Source organism: Branchiostoma floridae, chromosome 2 (genome assembly GCF_000003815.2).
Source record: "Branchiostoma floridae strain S238N-H82 chromosome 2, Bfl_VNyyK, whole genome shotgun sequence".
Classification (NCBI taxonomy): domain Eukaryota; kingdom Metazoa; phylum Chordata; class Leptocardii; order Amphioxiformes; family Branchiostomatidae; genus Branchiostoma; species Branchiostoma floridae.
Window position 1 is genome coordinate 19524208 of NC_049980.1, and position 24263 is coordinate 19548470.

General features: G+C 38.9%; 2 protein-coding genes across 15 annotated transcripts in view; one reads left to right on the top strand and one right to left on the bottom strand.

The window, feature by feature from the left end:
* The window catches only part of LOC118406439 (aryl hydrocarbon receptor nuclear translocator 2-like), a 29665-nt gene extending 11779 nt beyond the window's left edge, over positions 1-17886 (bottom strand). For 4 of the 12 annotated variants that reach the window (XM_035806501.1, XM_035806516.1, XM_035806531.1 and 1 more), the window contains exons 1-4: positions 17507-17886; positions 6720-6813; positions 3362-3427; positions 1052-1099 (exon numbers count right to left, since the gene is read on the bottom strand). In XM_035806501.1, coding sequence (XP_035662394.1) covers positions 1052-1099; positions 3362-3427; positions 6720-6813; positions 17507-17561 — 263 coding nt within the window. In that variant the 5' untranslated portion in view covers positions 17562-17886. Of the gene's footprint in view, positions 1-1051; positions 1100-3361; positions 3428-6719; positions 6814-7267; positions 7329-9692; positions 9850-16938; positions 17167-17506 lie in introns of those variants that run through there. The other 8 variants (XM_035806538.1, XM_035806546.1, XM_035806523.1 and 5 more) reach the window with 6 other exon arrangements.
* A 121-nt stretch (positions 17887-18007) lies between these two features.
* LOC118406526 (homer protein homolog 2-like) overlaps positions 18008-24263 on the top strand; it is an 18036-nt gene continuing 11780 nt past the window's right edge. The window contains exons 1-3 of one of the 3 annotated variants that reach the window (XM_035806598.1): positions 18008-18203; positions 21075-21231; positions 23386-23517. In XM_035806598.1, coding sequence (XP_035662491.1) covers positions 18193-18203; positions 21075-21231; positions 23386-23517 — 300 coding nt within the window. In that variant the 5' untranslated portion in view covers positions 18008-18192. Of the gene's footprint in view, positions 18204-18904; positions 19495-21074; positions 21232-23385; positions 23518-24263 lie in introns of those variants that run through there. The other 2 variants (XM_035806607.1, XM_035806591.1) reach the window with 2 other exon arrangements.

Consider the following 24263-nt stretch of genomic DNA (forward strand, 5'->3'; position numbering starts at 1 on the left):
TCAGATTCAGCTAGAAGTGATATTCAACAAACACCAAAGCATCTGATTCACGAAAATGTTCATGTTGGGATCCCAGTCAGTCGACGTACAATATGTCTACAACAAACTAAGATAGATCAAACAAAGTTCAGCTATATTCTTGTGACAGAAAAGTTTGCAGATCCTTGTGGATGGTTACTTCTGTCATTAACAAATTATATGAATAAATGTGACCATATAAATGTGTCCAATGTATGGACTTATGGGATGTGATAGAATGATCTCTTCAGGGTAAGTGATGACCACAGCATAGGGCAGTATACTGGTGCACTACTGAAAACAATCCCACTGGTTAGATTTACATTCAAGAAAAAATAAAACTTTGGCAAAGACTACACATACGTGTAGCTACTTGCAACGTGTTTGGCCACAGTCATGACAAATCAAGGATCTGGAAAAGGTCCTTAATCCGCTCGACTGGTAAGCTTGAATGATTGTAATTAGAAAACAATATTAACACTGCTCACTAATCTTACAGCACCATCTGCTTATGCAATCAACGTTAACATCAGTGCTTGGTGACAGTGACATTTTCAACACGTTGTGCATCTGCTGTAATCAAAATGACACCTCTGTGGAAGGGACATTTACCATACATACATGAGTAACAAGTTGCATACTTGTCAAGTTCAATATCACCTTATGCTTTGCAGGATATCATAAAATCCAACATTAATCATGACAAGAGATATTCCTGGAGAGCAGATGAAAGTTTTGAGGACAAGTGTCAATCAAACTGTGAAAGATGGAAGGTAAGTACAGTGCAGAGAGCCTAGGACTTTGAGATACAGAAGGAAAGATGGCTAAGGGACAGATCTACGGCTTAGAGCTGAAGCAAGATTTACAGTGCTCTACATCTAAGATATCATGTTAAGTTTAGACTGAATTAAGCAGCATTTTGGCAAGCAAAATAAATGAGATCACACAACAGAGTGAACAAAAGCAAAAAGAAAAAGAAAAGAAAGAGAACTGAGAAAGGGGCTGCTGAATGGTGCCCAAAGGTCTGACCCACCTTGCAAACCTTTCCTTATCGTTCTCGTCTTTCTCACAACCATCGCGCCTGACAAAGGAGCAACAATCAAGAATCAGCCTGAACCCAGACCATGGCCTGCTGTTTGTCTTTTTGTGGTGAAGTAGTGAGGCAGTTTCTCTAATGCTGTTTTTTTAATCAGAGAAACTTAGTCTCCAACAAAGCATAAGCCAAAGCAAGAACATTTTTGAATGTGGCTCTTGAACCTTTCAAATAGTGAATAACTTATACTATGGTGCAAGATACAGTGACCAATCATCAATGCTACTGAGCAGGAATGACTGATATGTTTGAAAGAAAGGTTAGTCAAAAGGCAATAACTGTTGCTGTTTAGGATACTATTGAATCAGATACATTTTATGTCATTGGTCAGGCTACATTGGTCACAGTATGTTGTAGCATAGCAAAAAAAGTAAGTAATGGATAAATAACTAGTATTACTATTAGTAAGAAAAAAAGATAATTTTCAACCATTTAAGTTCACATTACTTGAGAGCAAATTTCTGTGAATCGAGGGAGGTTTCAATTTACTTTTTTCTTACCAGGAATACAAGTTTTCAATACTGTAACAGAATAGGATGCGCTTTTTGTTGAGTTGTTGGATATCAGTATATACAGACAGCATTACATTTTGATGATTCAACAAGCAGAGAAGCGTATGTGACATTAGTGAACCAAATGTTCAAAGCATCCTTTGTGTTAAATTCAGAGTCACCAACTGTTTCATCGTAGTTGTAAAATTTCTTAACAGCCAAATAAGAAGAGTTTGTGTAAATGGAACTGTGTGACATTTTTTTTCTAGGCCTTCTTTTGACCTAAAATTTCAGGCATAGTCTACCTGATTAAGTACCCTTTCTGCTAGACAATTTTCTTAAATGACAGACATCAAAGTATATTGAGATCACAAACTGAAACATCACACACCAGTTTTTTCTCTTGATGTTGATTTCAGGAAAAACTGCGAGGAAACTAATAGTTTGAAAGATGATATATAGAGAAACCTTGCAACATACAAATATTCTGTCTATACCAGAAATTTAGACCAGATAGTGGAGATTGATCAATTGCAACCACACACAATGTTGATCACAATGTTGTATGTATGTCTGTATGTATGGAGGCTAACTAATACCTAACACCAAGAAGTGAGACATCATCACACCAGCAAGCAAGCCACATAGCAGAGGTAAAGATGGGGCAAGCGATATGATTAGATGTAGTAAAGCAATGAGACACCATAATTCTATCACAGTAGTGCTATCAAAACTGGAAAGTAGACAATGCAGAGGTTGATGCAAGATTAGACTTATGAAATTATGTGTACCAGCTAACTGATTGTCTTCATAAGAAATTTTGTACAGCAGCCAAGGGTAATTCCTGTTCTTTACATGATATGTTGAAGAACTAAATTCTCTTCAATCAAATATAGTCAAATAACGGATCACGAATTTGCCTTTAATTGCAATGACGACCTTGAGTAGCCTGCTATTCTTTTTGTTATTTCATCTCTCATGCATATAAGGATTTGAAACATTCATTCAGAGGTTAACTTTAACTGCTCAAAATTTCACCTTGGCCTAAACATTACTACATGCAATGCTCTATGTGTATCTTGTGAATTCTCCAATGGTGATTTGAACCCATGACATAGAACTCTGCTAAGTTTGATCCTGCTTGCCTGCCCCCCATTTCCACTCTTATAAGCATTGCTACTAACCAGCTGTCAGCCAATCAAAGAGGATGCCTTTGTGTTGTCCAGAGGGAAAGCTTGTTCTAATTAAGGCAAGCTCATTAATATCCATGACCAATTTGATAGTCTATGAACATACACAATGTTACACCAGGGCAGGCTCATCTATACTATAGGCATGACAGGTAAATAGTAAATCAGGCAGGCCAGAAGAGCAGAGGTGAATCAGAGGAGTTTCTACGATGTGGATTCATCTCTGCATAGGACAATGGTCTTATGTGAATATGAAGAGAAAGAATTGTGCAAAAGAGCATAACAAGGAAGAGCCACATCACAGTTACCACTTTTCTTTTGCAAGGTCAAGGAAGAAAGTTCAGAGAGGAACAGATATAAGAAATCACGGTTGCGTAATGAACATGTTCACTTTTGCTCAGCTCAAGCAGTGCAAAAGTACATATAAAAGCACACACCGAGAAGCCACTTTGTACACTTGATGGTTGCTCTACTGTCTGATCAGGTGAGGTTCTGAAGAGAAAAACGAGTACTGAAGCTTGACGACTTTGTGCTTTACCAAAGAGGTGACCTTCAACCTTTGACCTCACCTGGCATACTTGGTGCCCTGTGAGTGTGACCCACCCTGGCTGTAATCATCGTCATCAAACTCTCCCCTGCAAAATAAGAAATAACCTTAGGTCAAATGAAAAGGTCGCAAAGAAATGGGGTCAAAACAGAAAGAAATGATTTTCAAAATGTTAAATTTCGTTACTTGAAGTTAGTACTTGCCCTTGGCACTTAGCTACTAGTGTTTCCATAAATATGTAGATAAGACTAGTCTGTTAGAATTGTTGCTTTTGAGAAACATGTACATTGTCCCTTGTACAACTGTTGTACAATGAGCACTGCATTCATTCAAACTAAATTCAAAAGCACACTTTATGTGGTATCCTATGGCTGCATTGAACACAGGTAGGCTTTGTTGTAATGTAGAAAATTTTAGTAATGATAAACTTCTCCTTTGTTTACATCTGCTTCAGCTCTCATAATAGTAGATGACTAGTTTACCTTACAATAAACTGTAGATAGAAACATTGTGATACGGTACACTGTTTTGTCACCTTTGCTGGAAATCCCTATTTTTATCCCATGACAAATACATCCTCTTTGCCAATTGTTTCATTGTGCCCTTCTAACAGTCTTCTTTATTCCTGGGATAGGTTGCTCTCCAGTTTATTCTTCAAATAATTATATACTTATCACAAAATACTTATTCTGCAGTAAGCGCAGTTAGATCAAGCACAAATCCCCTCCTCCGATGAAAGATTACTTATGAACCTGAATAAATTTTCCAACACGCAATGACATTGAGAGCCACATTTAAGGTGGGTTAGACAGATTGATACTTACTACTTACATGTTAGTCTATCTACTATCGAACTAAGGTAAATCTGAAAATTTTCAATTATAAAGTTTTCATTCCTATAGTACCAGAATCTGGTGTAACAACTCCCAAGACTTGTTAAAAAAATGTGTGTTGGCTTGTGCTACAATGCTCTGATTGATCACAAGTACATTAGAGGCAGCATGTTTTACTGTAACAGCTTATACTTTTAATTACATTGTAGGTGCTATGAACATTTTACAGTAAAACTAATAACACTAAACCAACACTAAGAACAAGTTTTTAAGTCACAGAAATGCTGCAGCATTTGTTCCAGAGCTATAATGCATGTTGAGAATGACCTGGGTAGCTGTTGGCTAACCTCCTGCCTGCAGAACTGTGAAACAGTTACTGTCCTTGAGCGAAACAGACAATGGAGAATAATGGCTGTGGATGTGTGAGGAGGATATACATGTGCTGGGTGGCGTGTGGGGTGAAAAGGTTCAATCATAGATCAAACTTCTATTACCTGTGTAGACATTTCACAGCTTGGGAAGCTATATCATCGGATTTAACGACTTTTGAAAACTTTCTTCAGTGACCATTATGTGAAAAACCGCCAATTCTACACTTCCTTGTGACCCCTGGTATAAGAGAGGGCACAGCATATAGGCCTGTATATCCATCATACCTTACAGGACGTGGCTTTGCATAAAACTGGCTACTTAGGTGCAGCAGGATCCACAATAAGGGGTCCCCAATGGTCAATACATTCATAAACAGAATTATTTCCCTCCCATTCCTGTTGGGCTTATACCAATGAAGTCATACCCTGTAATGTATTGTAACATCAGATAAACTGATGGATTTCTTTACTGTTTTCAAAAGGGATTACAAGGCTCTATTTGCTCAAGGTAAGAAATACACTATGGCCACACCAGTTTTATTTGTTGCTTCTCAGATTTTTTCAGAAAAAATTGGATAGGTCAGTCGGAAAAAAAAATTAAATAAAATTTTGCAAAAAGGCGGGGGCAGGAGAGATTGAGGGGCTAATACTCAAGTTAACAACAGGTTTAACAAGTAATAGTTTTTAGATTTTCTACTGAAATGCTTCCCAAATTTAGGGGCTTTCTGGATTATTTACCAAAAATTTGTGGCTTTGCTGGGCCAAGCAGCTTCATATTTTGCTGTCGGCATTGTCTGGAAAAACTTGTGAATGGGACACTGAAGACTTATCGTCTGTTTCGCTACAAAGACATCGCTGTTTTCGGCAAAGTTTTCGATGCCTCACAAGTACTAATGTACATTAGCGCTGCAGGAATTTGAGGCCCATAGTTTATTTGAGATAGGAGAAGCAGTGAAATTTTGTCAACACGAGGTGTGGCCATTTTTTTTTCAAATCAGGAAAAATAGGGTCGGGTTCCGAGAAGCAACAAATAAAATTGGTGTGGCCTATTCATGCTTATTACATGAACATGTACTTAACAATACATAGTATTCTTACTAAAATACTCACCTTTGCATACGGTATGCATCACCTAACGTCAAATGAAATAAGGCTTAGATATTGCATCTAGCCTTTTCATGAAAGGTAGCAGTACTATTTATCATTCTATTACCACTATCCATTTGTCTAGGTGAATTGTGCAAATTCCAGTTCTCATGAGCCATGAACGACATAAGACTGATCCTTAGTCATGACTATCTTTTGTACAATGTAATGACATAGGTTTGCATCCAGCAAAACAACACAATAAATTCATACATAACAAGTTACCAGGATGCATGCCGCATGATTTTTTTTGTCTGCAGTTCGACATGGGGTATTTCATTAGTGTTTTTCTAAGAGTAGCTCACATCAATCCACTTTGACCTATTGCCTTTTTCTCCACATACCTCACATATAAATTGGGACTGTGAGAGGCAACAAAACACACAGTATACACACACAAACAGGGACATACACACATAGTAAACACACACACACACACACACACACACACATATTGCATTTCTTTCTTGTGGACAGATGCTGGATATGTCAATTTTACATGGTCATGATTTCAACAGTCCTTTATGCTTTACAGTCAGAACATCAAATCTAAAGGTGTTGTCCATCAGAATGTCATGGAGGCCAAATCATTGCTGAGCCAGTATATATAAAATTTTGACCACTCCACTCAGTCCACACCTTTTACTATAGCAAAGAATGTGTACTAACTTTTGTAGACTTGGCAAGGTCAAATATTGAAGTTGTTGGCAGCTATTTTCATCTTGTGATACAATGTAAATGTATGTGGATTCAGGGTTGAAAACGTACATTTAGCCCATTTCTTGGGCACACTTTGCCATTGGTCAGAAACTAACTTACGATTCCTTAAACATCTTGGTAAAGTGGCAGGCAGCCTTTTTCTACAAAATTCTGAGTGCAATGTGTTCTGTCCTATACCAGACATGTATTTTACCATTGTCAGCTTGTATGTGCATTCCTTCTTTTACATGTAGGATGGGAATAAAAGCGTGTGTAGCCCAGACTCAACATGTAACACTCAGCACACTTGTGGGTACCGTACAGTACTCACTCCTTCATGCCTTGCTTCCTCTTGCGGCTCTGCTGCCCTGTGGGGTCTGGTGACACCACACTTTGTGAGGATGAGGAAGATGGGGCCTCCTCACCTGAAAAAATACATCAAATAGTGGCATGTTACATTTTTGTCGAATCTCTAGCAGGTCCCAAATTGTGCCCCTAGGAAAGACACAATTTGAAAAGGAGTACCTAGCGTTGTTCACGGTCATTCCCTTGAGTGGGATGTAAAGCAGAAGTCCTATATTAAGGGAACCACACTTTGAGCATATTTAACAGTGCAAGTATTTTTTCATCTGCACCTGCACAAGTTCATCCAAAAATGTATTTTGAGCTTTGTTAAAGAACCCACCACACTCTACAATATGTAGTAGGGATCCTTCCTGGTATGTGTGGATCAAGTTCCTATCAGTCTTGTCTTATACAGCTTGTACAAAACTGGTATGTAATGCCTTACAAGTTGTGGAAATCTGGGCAAACATTACAAAGACAAAACATCCACCATACAAACGACACAAAGTCAACCCGAAAGAAAGAAAGAACTACCTTGAGAAAATGAGGTCCACAAACTGCAGGCAACTGAAGGAATCATAACTACTTGAAAGATGTTATTTAAGTACTGGTTCAGGAGAAAACCATACTACCTTTTTGAAAATAGAAATATAATATCACAAGCCTGAGAATAGTAAAAATGCTATGGAAATACATAGCACCCAATTTAAAAAATCCAACCTTTTCTATCCAAGTGAAACAATTTCTATTGAATGCATGCATGAGAAATTTTTTATCTACTCAACAATGGTGGGAAAATATGAGAAAAAACTAAGAACTAGTAGTAGTACTAACATGGATCTGAATGAAAAACAAAATTTCAGTACAGTATTCATTCTATGAAAGTGCTGAATGAATTGGCAAATTAGACACAAACTGGTGCACAACAGGTAAGTAACATAGATATAGGTTAATGCTAACGTTTATCATGAACCTTCCTACCATGGCTCGGAGTCTAGCAACGACTCTGATCAAATGGATTTGTTCGTATATATATCCTGTTAGAATGAATATGTCGTTCTTTCTATATTTAGTAGCTAATCTTTTGACATTTAGCTCAAAATGGAAAGTTCCAAAAGGACACCTGATTGATTAGTACTCTGGATGGAGTGACGTCAGTTGTACCCTACTTTAATGACACTAGGCTGTGGTGAAGTGGGCTGAGGTGCATTTATTCCATACTATATATGGTCATGTGAAATACAGCTATTGGGTACAAACAGAAACACCTACGGTTTACCGTTTACCGTTACCGGCAATAAAAAGAAGAAGCACTCGCCGACGGTGCCAAATATAACTTAACCGCTGCTAAAACATGGGCCTCAGAAAGTACATTTTATCAGCAGCTCATTAATTTTTGTCTGATTTTGAAGAAAAAACATTCCCCTCCAGAGATGGTCAACATATTGAGAAAGTACCAAAATATGTTGTGTTGTAGCCTTGATTGTACTTTAACTAAGTTGTAGAAGTGACACTAGTGTGGTAGTCATGACTGTAGTTGTATATTACTAAATAAAGTCATGTATAATTGCCAACTTGGTACTACCAGTGTACCACACTATTGCCACTTTTTTTGTGCACTTCTAGAATACAGGAATAGAAGACTCATAGAATACAGGAATAGAAGACTCATAGGCTGTAGTAGAGTCTACATTATTTTGTTGCTTCAATTCTTGTTTAACATGCAAAATTATGATGTTTCTTTTGAAAATTCAGCCATCTTGATTTTTACCTATCTTTTTTCCCTCTCTAATTATTTTTGGAGTCTGCAGTCATCCATAAAAGTTACTTGCTATATGGCCATACTATCACAATATACTATACATGCATGTAGTGCATCAGTCCCACACAGGACGAGTGTGGCACGAGTATGCTATAACTAGTATGAGTCCACGCTTCATATGTAATGATTCGCTGATATCGCGGTACGAGCTCTGAGCAGCAAAAGTTATTAACATAGCGTACGTGCAGCAAAGATACAACGCACAATGCCAACATACTGCACGAATTAGCACGGTTTGATCTACAATCAAGCAGTGCATTTTACCTACTACTAGCAATGCATGGCAAGCGCAAGCGCACAGATAGTGTGTAGATAGCGTATGCGACAAACACCCAGGGTGCACTAGAGATTTGGTAAGAACATGATAGCTGATCCACATTTCTGCGGCCAATGATGACATAAGTTTGATGATCACGGTCTGGAATCTGCACTAGTAATAGAAACAGCGGGTCAAGGCCATTCTTTTAAATCAATTGAAAATAAGCTTGGAATACACTTGACATACATCTAAAATGCGGTCAGGCACACGATCAGCGAAAGTTGGGAGCATCTGAAATATGCTCGGAACGCAGAACGCATACGCACCTATTTGCACTAAAAAAATTGTGTTGTGCACCTCATACGCAATGGAATCGTTATTCATACGCAAGATGTGCATCACACAAATTTTTTACCATATGGCTGCATATTGGCAAAATATAATATGGACGTTATAAGGATTTGAATATACATTGTTGTATACATATACTTGGATGTAAACAAGCTCGTGTGACTGCACCCTAAGAATCTAAACTCAAAGCATAATAGCCCGGTACAGTAAATACAGGAACACTGCCGAGTAACACTAACAGATGCATAATAAAATTTCTAACAAAATGTAAAAAAAATCTTGCATTATCAAAGTATATAGATCTATACAGGAATAACATTACAAGCAGATTTTACTGTTCTTCTGCATGGTTTCCTGAGGCCAAGTTCTTCGCAGAAGGGGCTATTATGTAGATGGTATAATATTACAGGCATGCATTTGGGTTACCAGTTGTCATGATAAAATGCACATAACTGAATCAGCTCCAGTAACAACACTGACAGGAACATGCACATACAGCTCTAGACAATAAGGAAGTTCAAACTCACAAAAGTTCCAGGGGTACAACAGACTATTTGGGAAGGTCTGGTGGGTGGTTTGGAGGGAGTCTGGCAGGTAAAGGTTGAAGGAGTGAGCATGCAAGATGGCTTCAGCTGTAGTTGCAAGGGACTGGATTCATGCAGGAGGTGGTGGTTGTGAACGACGTGATCATGGTGTATAAACAGAATCCCTGGGTTAAACCATTAACAAGACCCAACAGGGGTCCGCAGCATTTATGTTTCAAAGTCAAGCATAATTCTTCTAAAGGAATGCCTTTGTACATCATTTGGTTTAAAGCATCTTTGCACTCAATATCGATTAATCATCCCAATTTTTCATACATCTAAATTGGATCTATGGAGAGGAATTATTCCTTCGGTGCACATCCCCCTCTTGCAACTGAAATACTGCTTCCATAACGTGCCAGAGAATATTGACAATCAGCTCCAGGCCTGGCTGAACTGGCGGAACATGTACGCGCATACTAAAAACCTTATTATGACAACAAACACTTCTCCTGGCATACTGGCCTTCCATAAATGAATTATACAACCGAATGTAATTTGACAGAGGCTCATGAAAGGAGGGGATGAAAGGGGCACATAAAAGGCAATGTGAAAATAAAACCGCACGCCCAAACCTTCATTTATTAACAAATTTTTCATGCTTAACAACAACATCATGCATTTTCTAAATTCACACGATCCTATTTCCAATCTTTATCAATTTAACCTTGAATACTCTGAGGAACAATTACTACTTTGGTGTTGAACAGCAACCACAGGCTATTTCTAAAGGTTGAAAGGCCAACTATTTTGCCTGCAGTAATTTGTAACATATTTGTTCATTATTCATTACACAAGTGCCTGACCAACTTTAATATTGACTGTTTCACACAAGGAAATTAGTTTTACTCCATGTAATTGTATGTTACAGTGAATAGGAATGATGGTGGATTTTTTTAAGCATGATGGAGCAACAAATACAGTAATCTGAGATAAGCCTAATACTCTTGAATGCATGCATGCAAATTACAATGCTCTAAAATTGAACATGGCAGCTGGGTTCTCCAGGCTTGGCATGCTAAGCTAAGGTCTCTTGGGCCTAAAGGCTAAAGCAGAGAGCAATCATCTCTCTTTATGAGCAAAGACTGTTATGACAGGGATGATCAAAATTTCAACATCTGTACATGCATGGAATACCTTGTGCCTGACAATACTTTTAGTGGTTCAAACACCAAGGGCGAGGACAGGCCCTGTTGTATATCTGATCAAATCAACTTCTGCTTCCTATTCATATACGATACAAAGTACAGTCAAACCTGCCCAAGCAGTCACCTCTTCCTTGGCAAAGGAGGAATAGCTTTCATTTCTTTCAAAATAACATAAGACATACATACTTGTACTTAAGTGCAAATTGGCCACATTCTAGATTTAAGAAAACAAGTATGTATCTGGCACTTTTGCAACTACAACTTTGCCAACTTCAATACCAATGTTTGACTCAAAGTTTGAGGACCACATGATCCAATTCATGTCACCCACCTGTCTGCCACAAATTTCCCTCATTACACATTTACAACATGTATAAGGTATGTCAGCAAGGCCAGAAGGCCAATCACTCAAATATCAAGCAGGTGCCAATTTCTATTGGCCATTATATATCTAGACACATTCCAAGGACAATACATGTAGATGTTACGTGTATGATTCGATGCAGCTACATGGAGCTTTTTCAGTAATTTATATTATAATTCCCTGACACATTTTACTAATTCTAGGAAAATGCTTCAGGTCATACCAGAAAATAACTGGGGATCAAAACAGTGGCCACATTTCTCAATACACCCATCATGTTTGAAATGGGCACCTAAGTTTGCTAGCCTTCTTCATTTACTCAATTCATCATTACTGCTCATTGACAGACTTGAGATAACATGCTTAAAATGTCATCAATACATATTGTACATTCAATCATGACACAAAAAGAAATAGGTATGAAGATAACAATGATTTCACTGGGGTTTCCATTGATCAAGCAGTCATCCACACACCATCTGCTAATAAATCAACCTTGTCACTGACACATTTCCAAAACAATGTGGTCATGGTTCGTTGCACAGACAGCAGGTGCACAAATAAAGTCCCGCCTCTTCGAACATGATTACAATTTTCATTTGTCAATGACAAAAATACAAGTAAGAATATTGTAATTCTTTTGCGATATTTGTTTGCTCAATATGCTTACGTGCACACCTACACTTGTTGAGAACATTGTTGCGACCCGGTGCAAGAGGCAAAGATACAAAACTCCCTAATCAACACAATGCCAGGTATTTGTGATACAGCAGTGATACATAAAAAGGGCCATGTGATATGCCAAGAAGGGGAGTGTATTTTTTTTTCCCCTTGATCAATAGCCACCAGAACAACCATTACCAGATTACATGTTCAACTCAGTGAGGGACAGAAACTTACCCAACAGGAGAAGGGTTACAATGGCTGCTCAGGAACATCAGCGTTGTGAAGTGGGAAATTTGTGTGTAATTTTTTCTTCTTTTGGTGATGCAAAAATTACATACCTATGGAAATTCCCCACATAACATAGCCTGGCCCACAAACAACTAATCAAAACCTTCAACATGTACTGTTGAAAGTGGGCTATCTTATTGTTTAGTTAGATACCAGGCACAGGGACTGGGGTAGGAGGTATGCAAACACCTGTGCATACCTGTACAGATTGGTAGCTTGTTTAGCTCCTTGAACAAACTGTTGGGTACATATTTACTCACGTTTCCACACAAAGCAGATACTATCTACATAACTGCAGGCAGCAATTCCTACCGAAGGTAGAACTGTTTAAACAATTAGCACAGTAACATTACATGTACTTTGAAATATAGGCAATTTGATAAGTATCTTTTCTTTCATACTTAGCACATATTCAGAGTGTTTTCTACAAAAAAATCATAATCAGATCAGACAAGTGTATGAAGCAACTTTCTTTTTGTTTGTGACAGATGACAGATCCATATATTCAGATATGTGTAATATAATTATAAAGAAGAATTTTCTTCTTTTTGTTCTCAAGACAAAAAGTACATTGTTGGTCTCCATGCCATATGTATAGTGAACAGAGCCCATCCTTGGTTGAACCCATTGCAACTAACCTTATCATGGTAGTGATAATTGGAAGCCAATTAATCACATCCAATGATTCCTCACTTAATCAATATAGATTGTTTTTATTAGCTGTTTGTATGAAGGAAGTTTATTAAGCACCACTTCTAATGCAGTATGTTTGTTGTCTAGGTAGGAGACTAGAGACTTTCTATGATTGTCAAAGTTGAGACAGTAACTCACTGCTAAAAAAGTAAAACTACAGTTGCATGCAAAATTATTCAACCCCCTTCACATGTTTGCTATTTTGGCAGAATAAGACATATTACAGCTGCAAACTAGTACCAAATCATATGACTGGTGAACAGCTTTTTATTACAATTCATTACAAGAGCAAAAGTCAAGATTTTATTGCATAGTTCATCCAAATATGCAAATTTCTTACAAAAAGCAGGTTGCAAAAATTATTCAACCCCCTGCAAGGATGTGTCTTTAGGTCTTCGTGCAGTACCCCTTAGCTGCAACTACCTACTGCAGGCAGGATGATAGCCTATCACAAGCTTCTGGCAGCATTCTTTGGGACTTTGGGCCCATTCCTCTTGGACGATGGTCTCCAACTCAGCAATGTTCTGAGGCCTATGTGCCAGAACAGTGTTCTTCGAATCCCACCAGAAATTCTCAACTCTGGAGACCGTTATGGCTCCTCAAGAACATTTAAGCATTTTCTCCCTAACCACACCTTTGTGGATTTTGATGTGTTCTTCGGGTCATTGTCTTCTGGAATGTCCAATGATGCCCCAGATTTTACAACTTCAAGGACTTGCTGACGTTCTTGGCAAAAATGTCCTGCAGTGTTTCCGCCAGACCTCAGCTGGGAGGCCGTCCACCTTGGGGCGCGAAAATTAAATTTAATTAAAAAACCGCGAAAATTAATTTTAATTGTAAAACCGCGAAAATTACATTCAATTGTAAAACCGCGAAAATTCGCAAGAAAAAACAAAACAACTAACGTCCGATAAAGTTCAGTGCCGTAACAACAAGGATGTTTTGATTTGTGCTGTGTACCGGTATGTTAAAAAGTTCCCGAAACGGTTCTTGGACTTTCCAAAAAGAAATAACATTTGTATATATTGTATTTTATGTTGTGGTATACTTATAAATCATCTAAAACCTTCCATAGATCGAGAAATTTGCGTTCAGAAATGACGAAAAACATCGTCTATCGGCGGCAATGTGCGTAATGGCGGCCGAAATCCCGCAATCTCCCGCGGCGACTTCTCGCGAGATCTGGGAATGCTAGCGACGTCATGGGAAACTAGCGCTGTGATTGGCCAGGATAAACAACAAGCTCTCGAGCGCCATTTTGATTTAAATTGGAGCGCATTTATCCCGAAAATTTCTGCCGTTTTCGGACATTTTGCGGGCTCAAAACTCATATCAAAAGGAACCAAAGTTATACTTGATGTTTTTTACGTCCAGCACCTCTTATGTGAACACTTTATTTTTTCCGCTGTGTTGCCGATAACGAACTTGAACGAGGTCGGGGAATTCCCGTGCCGAGTACCCGGGCCGGTGGGCACATGTTTCTGATTGTGTTTTGTTTTGTTTACGATGATTTACGATGAAAACAGAGACTAAAGTTGTTAATCTAGACAAAGTTAGTGTGTTGTCTTATTTCTCCCAATAACAAAGTTTAGTTTGTAGTGTTATACTTATAGTGAGATCGACCTACCGCCAAGTTTTCGACCGGGCAAATTCGCAAAAGGCCGCCGACACACATTGTCAACAACCATAACAATAGGAAAACAAACAGTGAGCGGCTTTCTGACTGTGGACGGCGTCCCCTAAGCCTCTAGCTTCAATACAAAACAAAAAACTGCGGTTTACATTTATCGACTTTGTACAGATTTCTCGGCAAAATGTGGGGCGCAATTTTTTTATGAGGACGGCCTCTGGTTACGTTCAAGCCGTCCAAAACGAAATGAGACCGTCATTGGACGGGTGGACGCCCCTCTGGCGGAAACACTGATGTCCTGGTACTTGCTTGAACCCACAGTGCCTTCAACACGGTGGAGATACCCACTACCATGAGAAGCAACACACCCCCACAGCATCACAGTCCCACCACCATGCTTCCCGATAGGCAGGGTGTTCTTCTCCGCGTACGCCTCACTCTTCCTGCGCAAAACATACTTCTTATTCATAGGACCTAAGAGCTCAAGTTTTGTTTCATCAAACCATAGAAACGCATGCCAAAACGTCTGTGGCTATGACAGGTTGGTTTGAGCATACTGGAGTTGTCTTTTCTTGTTGCGTGGGCTCAGCAACGGTGTGGGTTTTTGGGGTTCTGGGCATTGAGATCTTCAGTATGAAGTACGTGGCATACTATGTCCACTACAACACCAGTTCCTCCTTGAGCCAAATTGGTTTCCAGGTCCTTTGATATAAGCCTAGGGGTTTTGTCCACATGCCATATCGGGATTATTGCTGTGGCTGCTGAATTCTGGTCAGAAATGTAAGCAGACCCAAAAAGAGGTTGAAGCTGGGGCATCATTGGGCATTCCAGCCAAGACAATGACCCCAAGCACACATCAAAATCCACGAAGGATTGGTTACAGAAAAAAAGTTGGAATGTTCTAGAGTGGCCATAACAGTCTCCAGAGTTGAGCCCAATTGAGAATTTCTGGTGGGATCCGAAGAACACTGTTGTGACACATAGGCCTCAGAACATTGCTGAGTTGGAGACCATCGTCCAAGAGGAATGGGCCCAAAGTCCCAAAGAGTGCTGCCAGAAGCTTGTGACAGGCTATCATCCTGCCTGCAGTAGGTAGTTGCAGCTAAGGGGTGCTACAAGAAGACCTAAAGACACATCCTTGTAGGGGGTTGAATAATTTTGCAACCTGCTTTTTCTAGGAAATTTGCATATTTGGATGAACTATGCAATAAAATCTTGACTTTTGCTCTTGTAATGAATTGTAATAAACTAGTTGTTCACCAGTCCTATGATTTGGTACTAGTTTGCAGCTGTAATGTTTTTTATTCTGCCAAAATAGCAAACATGTGAAGGGGGTTGAATAATTTTGCATGCAACTGTAATTGTACATATAACGATAGTTCTCAGGGCCTGTACACAAGCCTTGAACACTGAAAAAGAAACATAACTTCATCTTGAGCTAACTATTGTAATATGTGGATCCTTTAGATACATACTGCACAAGAAGGAACTTTCAAAGACACATGAAAGTGTGAGATAGCATTTTCAACAAACCAAGACCATAACAAAATTCTTCAGCAACAGGCCTGGGACTGGGAGGGGTCTGCAAGCATGAACTGTGACAAGGTAGTCATGGCCTACTAATGTTAAGTTTACAAAGTTACTATGAAATGCAGCAAAAAGTACAATCAAGGTTGTCATATTGGTACAACAAATACATGTACATGAAGCTCTATAGCTGATTGTACCAATTTACTCACATTACAATTTGTTATTTGTTTGTGCACCCATGCCCACCATATAATATTATAACAACTTTTTATGAATGCATTATTATGCATGGCTTTGTCTATGCCTTGTGGTTTGATAAATGCAACACTTAGATTGTGATGCAGTTTTATATATAAAGTTGCAAATTGTCACAGTCATATACTATGATATAGAATTTATTGAATTCACCATGTGCTTCAAAATCATAGATTCATACCTTTCTTTTGTGACTACAGTGTTAATCTCTTTTGTGTGCCACAGGTTGTCCTTACTGAATCTGGTTATCATATTTAAATTATTATTCCTGAATTTCCTCTACAAAATAGGTTTTTCTTTTTAAATCATCTAAGGTTTAAGTTGAACTTTAACACACACAGTTTTAAAGCTGTAAGAAACAGACAAATAGGTTTGATCCACTCACACCAAGATGGACTCTGATTCTTGTCTACAAATTGTGTGCTGGGTTCTTTAATGTGCTCAGGGTGTGGTTTTCTTCAAACAAGGAATACTTTCCGAATAGAGTAATGATGCATATTGTGCTCATTTAGTGGTATGATGTACAAAAAAAATACTGATTCAAAATCACATTTGATATGCTTTGTGAGAAGTCCAAACTACCAACGTAACACACAGAAACTGTGGAAATCTTACCTAGGTTGTTTGTCTTCTACAAGATGGACTTTAAGTTGTGCTCGGAACAATGCCCGGGTAAACACGCAGTTTTTATTTCTCACCCTTGACCCAATTCCACTTGTATTTTGTAACTTCAAAACTTGCGCCCCCAGGCGGCGCAACGTTTTGATCACAACTTTAATTCTTTTGATAGAAAATATATCTTGCAAATATTTAGCATCCAAAAATCTGTGGACCACATTTTTCAAAAGTTTTTGTCTTCTTGTAGTGTTTGATCAGAGAGCGTCAGGAAGTTTGGGAACAACCAAACATCCCATTTTACTGACAACTGGGAGAGCACTAGACGTTTGTTTTGACAATTTTTACTTCAACCTGAAGCGTTACCGTTTCGTGAAAAAAATCGTAAAATCATTGGCACTTCCTTACAATATTGAGTCTGACGTGAGATTTTAATACACGTCAAACTGCTGAATGTCCCACGGAAGGTATCCTCTGTCTGAGACAATGGTATGATGAATGGTCATTTGTCAGATGATGGGAGGGCTGAAGATCCCCGCCCTCCACACTCGCTTATAGCGGGACTTACCTGCCCCACCGCCCACTGCAGCGCCAGGTAACGCCATCGTGGTCACCGACGACATGTCGGCACCCTGTGGGAAGTTGTTCGCCTCCACCGTACCTTGTTTCCTCCCCGCTCTTGTGAAAAAGTTGGTTACGATAAATTTGTTTTGTCCCAGACGACGACGATGGTGGGGGTGGCTTGGCAGTCGCGAACTTCCTCTTTTCAGCAACTGGATACCCGGAGAAAGACTGTCTCTGACGACTCTCTAGTGATAATTGCAGAGCTCTTTAAAACCTTCCTAAATTGCACATGACCGCTAGGGAAAGCTTGACGTTAGCATGAGCATGACCATCGGGAGAAATCTTCCCCTCCCAGTGACACAGACGACAGACGAATCTCTGTGCTGCCACACAAAGCTTCGTCGCGAGATTTAACGAGTATTCCCGAGATTCTACAAGCATTACCGCGAGAATTCACGAGAAATAACGAGATTGTACGAGAACGTCCCATGATGCCTCGCGACAGTATCGCTCGTGGGTCAGTGCGCATGCGTTGTAGGTCGATGGAAGAGTTCATTGATTTGTGGTTAACTATCTGTGCGTTAATTAAAACTGTTGATGGATTATCTGTTTGATCTCAGCGTGCAGTGAAACCAACCGCTGATCATCGATCTCTCTAAATCCGTAACTTCCTGGCCTTCAGGGTGCTGAATGATCATGGGGTATGTATCTTGAGTGAATTTGCTCAAGTTGTTGCTGGCCTTTCGAGTTCATGTTTTGATTTTTTTGGAGGGTGGGGGGTGAGGGGATAAAACTTACTTGCTTTGCTTTGAAACACATTAGGATTAGTGTCGGATCAGGGTTTTGGAGGGATATACATCTTGAAATGCACACAAATTCAATTTCTCACATGTATAGACCACATATTAGATTATGTATCTGATCGGTAGAGTGAAAATTCACTGATCAGTGACATCAGTTACTCACAGCAGTGCATATGTAGCGCATTACGATGTTAAGCGGAATCTCTAACTATAACTATAAGTGGATTTCCCCATCATGAATACCCTCATTATCAGCCAGTGGTATTCAGAGACCCTCCCCATCTACTAGATGTTTACAGCTAAATGATGTGGCCTGGGAGGGGTATGTAAACATTGGCCCATTAGTCTTGTGTTGCCCCTCCTTGTCAATTTGTCTGTACCCTTTCCAACAGTAACTGTTGGACACAAGGCATTTGTTCCAAAAGGCTGCCATCAATTTCAGGAGGTGTGAAATTAGTACTAGACAGAATGATAAGCATTTACAATTATACACAAGGAAGAGCCCACATTCCTATGATCTTTCCAACATCGTTGTACATTGCATTCCACAAATTACAAAACAAAGAAATGGATTTGAGGCTGAAATAGAGTGGAATGAATATGATATGGGAATAGCAGACATCTATGTTTTCTCCTGTATTGAAATACTATATTTCTGCTTATTATCAAACAAAAAACTTACAAAGCAAACTTATCCCAACTTTTTGTAACTTTGTTATCCCAACTAAGTGACAGGCGCTTGCATCAACGGAGAGTGACAGGCTAACAACAATATCGCAATGCTACATCTCGCCATGGCTTGATTGCATTATTGTGTCATTCTTGCATTATTGCAATTAGATATTCAGTGATTCCTGACTTAATCTAATCATCAGCCATCTTTGGAGAGAGAGGACAGCGACAACATCATAACGCCGACCAAGAAATCTCATTACAGCATCATCCAATTGGGTTTATCATGTCTCGGTTTCCCTTCCCTGACTTTAGCTTCAGCTTCCTAAGGTAAGGGTCGCTGGGATGTGCCACCAAACATTAGGTGCATCACATTGTGCTGATTGGTGAAGATTAGATTGTTCTCTGTAGGGAATTGTGTTTGTGATGAGCAGTGGTCCTGCACTGTAGGTAATTTTGGAGACTGCGTGATGGGGGATGCAAAGCTGTGGCAGGCTGTCGCTCTTGCCTTTCTTTGGTAAGGATGACTATAATGCTGCATTGTACATTTTACCACTGTAATAGTAATGATGGTAACTCCTGGTACTCGCACTTGTTACAGGTAATCTGATGTTGTCAGAAAACAGAATTAGTTTGCTTCTTAACTCTGTGTTAGATCTTTATTAGATGGTAAACCCGTTCCAATCTAACGTCTGGTATTTTTACATGTAGTTGTATTTTTTCCTGTTTAATAGTGTATGTGATAACAATGTAATATGCCTTTAGAATATGCAGATAGTCTGTTCTGTATAGTATATTTCATTATAGTTTTTCCTCAGTTTAAAACAGTAACTTTGTAACGCATGTGCCAATCATATCAAAATTTGACACACCACTGGATGTTTGCTCCTTACTCTGTGTAGAACTGACGGCCTATATTGTGGTATATCCCCCTGACAGTTTCCTGGTAGTGTGTAACAAAATAAAGTGAGATTCATATCTAAATTGCCACCTTTTTAGCTAACCCAGAGCCCTGATTTGGATAAGCAGAATGACCCTCCTTCCTGTCTAGGAGCGCTGTCTACTGTTGGTGTGATGACAACGTAATAAGAAATTCCTTGGAGAGAAAGAAGCCAGAAGATGTCATTTCTGCATTTATTACATTTGAGATACCGATCCTGTTATGGTGTACACTGACGGTTGGAACATGTAACCTGGCATCTACATTTACAAGATTCTACGCAAACTTCGACAAAGATCTTTGGTTGTGCATATAGTCAGTCAGACATAAGTCATAGATGTTTGCAACTTTGGGAGCTAGTATGAGACAGCGGAAGAAGGCTTTTTTTGGCGAGTCAGAAAACTCGGATGATGACAGCCTTTGGTGGCCTCCAGAGCCATTTCTGTGGTAAGGATGTGGTTGAGTTCCTATAGCCGATAGGGTCTGTGGTGATATGTGAAGCACAAATTGTTGAGTACATCCTCAACTGCATTGTTGTCTTCCAGATTTTAACAACTTCCTGACTTGTGCAAAAACGTACTAGTATATCTGTATACAATTGTATTCTTAATCTTATTCCTCGTATCAATGTTTGCTATTTTGCAGTAACTAGGAGTGAAATATCTTGTCTAAGCTGACTTTATATTTCAGACAAAAAAAGCTAACATTGTCATAGGCGCTAGATACATGTAAAGTGAATATCGATGTTCTTTCAATCTCCATGGCCTGTTTTGTCTCTGCATGAGCCAAAAACGATACTAACTGCTGATAAACCGATTTGAAGTGCTGACAAGTGTGTATCTACTTGGTGATATTTCATACAGTTGTCAATACTATGTGAAAAATAGAAGCTTATCTTCAATATCTTTGCTGGCAATGCCATGTACTGATATTGGAAATGTTTGTTACTGACAAAAAATGGTAGAGGCAGTCAGCTAACAGTGTCATGTGCTGGATAATCTTACGTTACGGTGGCATTAGACATAAGAGAAGATCTTTCTTTGATATGGGCCTCTTTAAATGATGTTGAATTGTGGAGAATACAAGATCATGAAGGGTTGTTTTCATTTCAAGTTCGTTGCCATGACAGGCTGTAACTCCTCCTTTCTTGGCCGTAGCGAGCAGCCGGTGTTCACCACCAAGGCACACGTCTTCAAGATCGACCCAGAGACGCGGAAACAATGGCTACCTGTGAGCAAGCAGGCGGTGGGGGTCTCCTTCTTCTTCGACAATACACGACGGACGCACAGGATCATCAGTGTAGATGGGTCAAAGGTGAGATGTGGCAATGACTAGCCCCTTTATATAATGTTTTTTTGCGTATGTCAATGGACTGAGAGTAAGAGACAAAGAAAATGAGTGGTGCAGGTCTGATGCGGGAAGTTTTGCATGTTACCTGTACCAGTGAAGGTATGTGCAAAACGTATCACAATCACTGTTCATGTTATCTGTAATTTTTTTTTACAGAGAAAGGTCTTTCCTTTGATTGAAAATAGGCATTATATGTTATTTTACAAACAGTCTAGAACATTTTGAAGTCTAGATAATTATTCATATTGAAAGGTTGACTGGCCATTTAATTTCTAGTTTATATTGGTTTTAAGATTTCTGTATTTTCCTAAAAAATTGTCACTATGCCACTACATAGTACCTGTAAGATATGTAGGGAAATCTGATTGCAGTACTTCCCTTTGATTTTTTTCTGTGACATAGAAAATCAAATAAGGCTCTTTATTTTAAGCCTGATACTCCACAATTTAATGAAGGAAACAATATGGTGTACATACAAATTGTATGTAAATGTGTTACATGTATCTAAGCATAGATCTATTGTTGTGTACTTATACTGTACTTTGGAAACAATGCATTGCACATGATGTGAGTAGACCACCTGCTCTTAGACGAGGAAAGAAATTACACAACAATGCAAGCAATAAGCCTAGCTAATTGCTATCCTTGTTAGCTTTGCATGTAGTTCCAAGTTTCATATTCTTGGGAACGTGTATCAGAACAACAAAACCTAGCCAAATTTGTATGGTACATTTTTCAAGGAATTGTTCATTCATGATACTCTGATCATTTGATTTAAACCTAAACTTCTGTTTACATACATCAAACAGCTCTATTTATAGAACATTTGCATGTCCAAATACTCTTCATATTGTAGTATGATATTCTAAATCATTGGATTATCCTTTTGCATGCATAATAAAGAAGTCCCTGTGTACTCGATAATCTAGTGGCTCCATTTGAAAGAAAATCTCTTCATATAAGAGCATTATGCATCAATAATTCAGCACCCCTTTATTTTGCTCTCCTGGGCAGATGTCATATATTCCCTGTGGATGAGTAATTGGGAATAAAGTTGAAAAAATCAATGATTGGGAATCTAGCCAAGAGGAAATGTTAATGCATGATGTAACTCTAGGTGTTACATGTACATTGTGCAATGATTCATCAATGTTTGAAGAGCTGAGGTGCCTAAGCATTTGCAGGAATTTGAGATTCGTACAAATTTTATGAAAAATGTACAAATTTTTTGGAAAACGCACAAATCACTGCAAAAAACGTACTGTACAAGTTTCATAAAATTTGTGCAAATATTTACTAATAGGCCCCCCTTTAATAGAAAGCAACTTTTCATGATGCATTGCCTTACTACCTAACTTACAGTACAGGTACAGACAGCCTTAGAAACAGATTAAAGACAGGGTTCACCAGCACATACATGTACAATGTATGTCATCTAAATCACAACAAATAAAACATTACAACAACCAGTGGAATGTATAACACTCTGAGCTGCTAAAGTAGCCATATTTTTTAATTAAAAATGAGGCACATTGGAAATTAAGTTGACAGCACGACAGACCACCACCTGCTTTAATCTGTGTAATGGGGATTCCTATGACTTAGCTTAGAGAGTTTCCACTGGTGGCTGCAATTTTTCAGATGTTGTGATTCGGGTGAACTAGGTAGCGATTTGTCGGGTTAACCTGCCGATTCTAAGGGCCAGCAGGGTGCCGGAGAAATGTTCGCCTGCACTGAGGAATGTACCAATATTTCTGAGGAATGTATGCTTGTAACAGTGGTGTTCAAGGACTGCTAAACCGAAGACGCCTAACGGCTACAAATTGAGGAACATCTGCTTTCCAAGAGGACTGAATGCTTGAAAGAAGACGAATGTCGGCTTTCCTAGACCTACTAGCCATAATTTGCATAAATGACCAGATTCGATTGGTCAGGATGATAATGTGAGGGCCAGCAAGTTTAGCAAGTACTTGTGCCTCTTACTCTAGTGTTGCAGATGCATATTCATATATTACAGATGTTGTATCATGCAACCATTTCTCTGAGTGAAAACTATAGGAACACAGTACAGCCACAATACTACACATGTTACAAAGTTCTTTGCCCTGTCTTTTCCAGGCCATTATCAACAGCACCATCACCCCCAACATGACATACACCAAAACGTCACAGAAGTTTGTACAGTGGGCAGACATCAGGGCCAACACAGTCTATGGTCTGGGATTTTCTGAGGAGTCCGAGCTGGCTAAGGTAGTGATGCACCCTCTTTTATTATTTGTTTTAGGATCATAGTGTAATGTGAGGCCACCCCCTTGAGTGTTTCTTGGGTCTCAAGTAGCTCTGCAAATAAAGAAAGCAATGTGGAAGTGGAACTTAGCTCTGCAAATAAAGAAAGCAATGTGGAAGTGGAACTTTCTGATGTGAATCCTCCCAGCAGATTTCTTTTCATCCTATTTTGTTTGCTCTACATAACCATTTATCTGGCATAATGGCAGGTGCAGAAGTAGAGTGCTAATGGCATTAGATCACAAGTCATTAGTGTGCCCTTAGGGAAGACAAAGTGGCTATTTTTCTGAATCATTAAAAACTAGTACACGTACATTGTATTTCCTTTAAAGTAAACATTAAATGTACCGTACAGATTGGTATCTGTCACTAGAAAAATTATGTCATTTTTGCTTATTATGTATCTGCACTATCTACAATGTATAAGATAATGTTTAAAAAGCCTCACATAATCTATCAGGTCTAGTCCCACAAGGTTTCCTTCTGAGTCCTATATACAACATACATTCTCATATTTCCACCAGGTGCCACCTAAAAAAACATTGTTATAGAGGCCTTCTCAAGATTGTCTTCAACACCTAAATATCTTAATTGTATTCTATTTAATATATTTAACATTCGGTGTTCAAGACAATCTAATTGTATTCCATTTGATATATTTAACATTCAGTGTTCAAGACAATCTTGGGAAGACCTCTATACTAACGTTT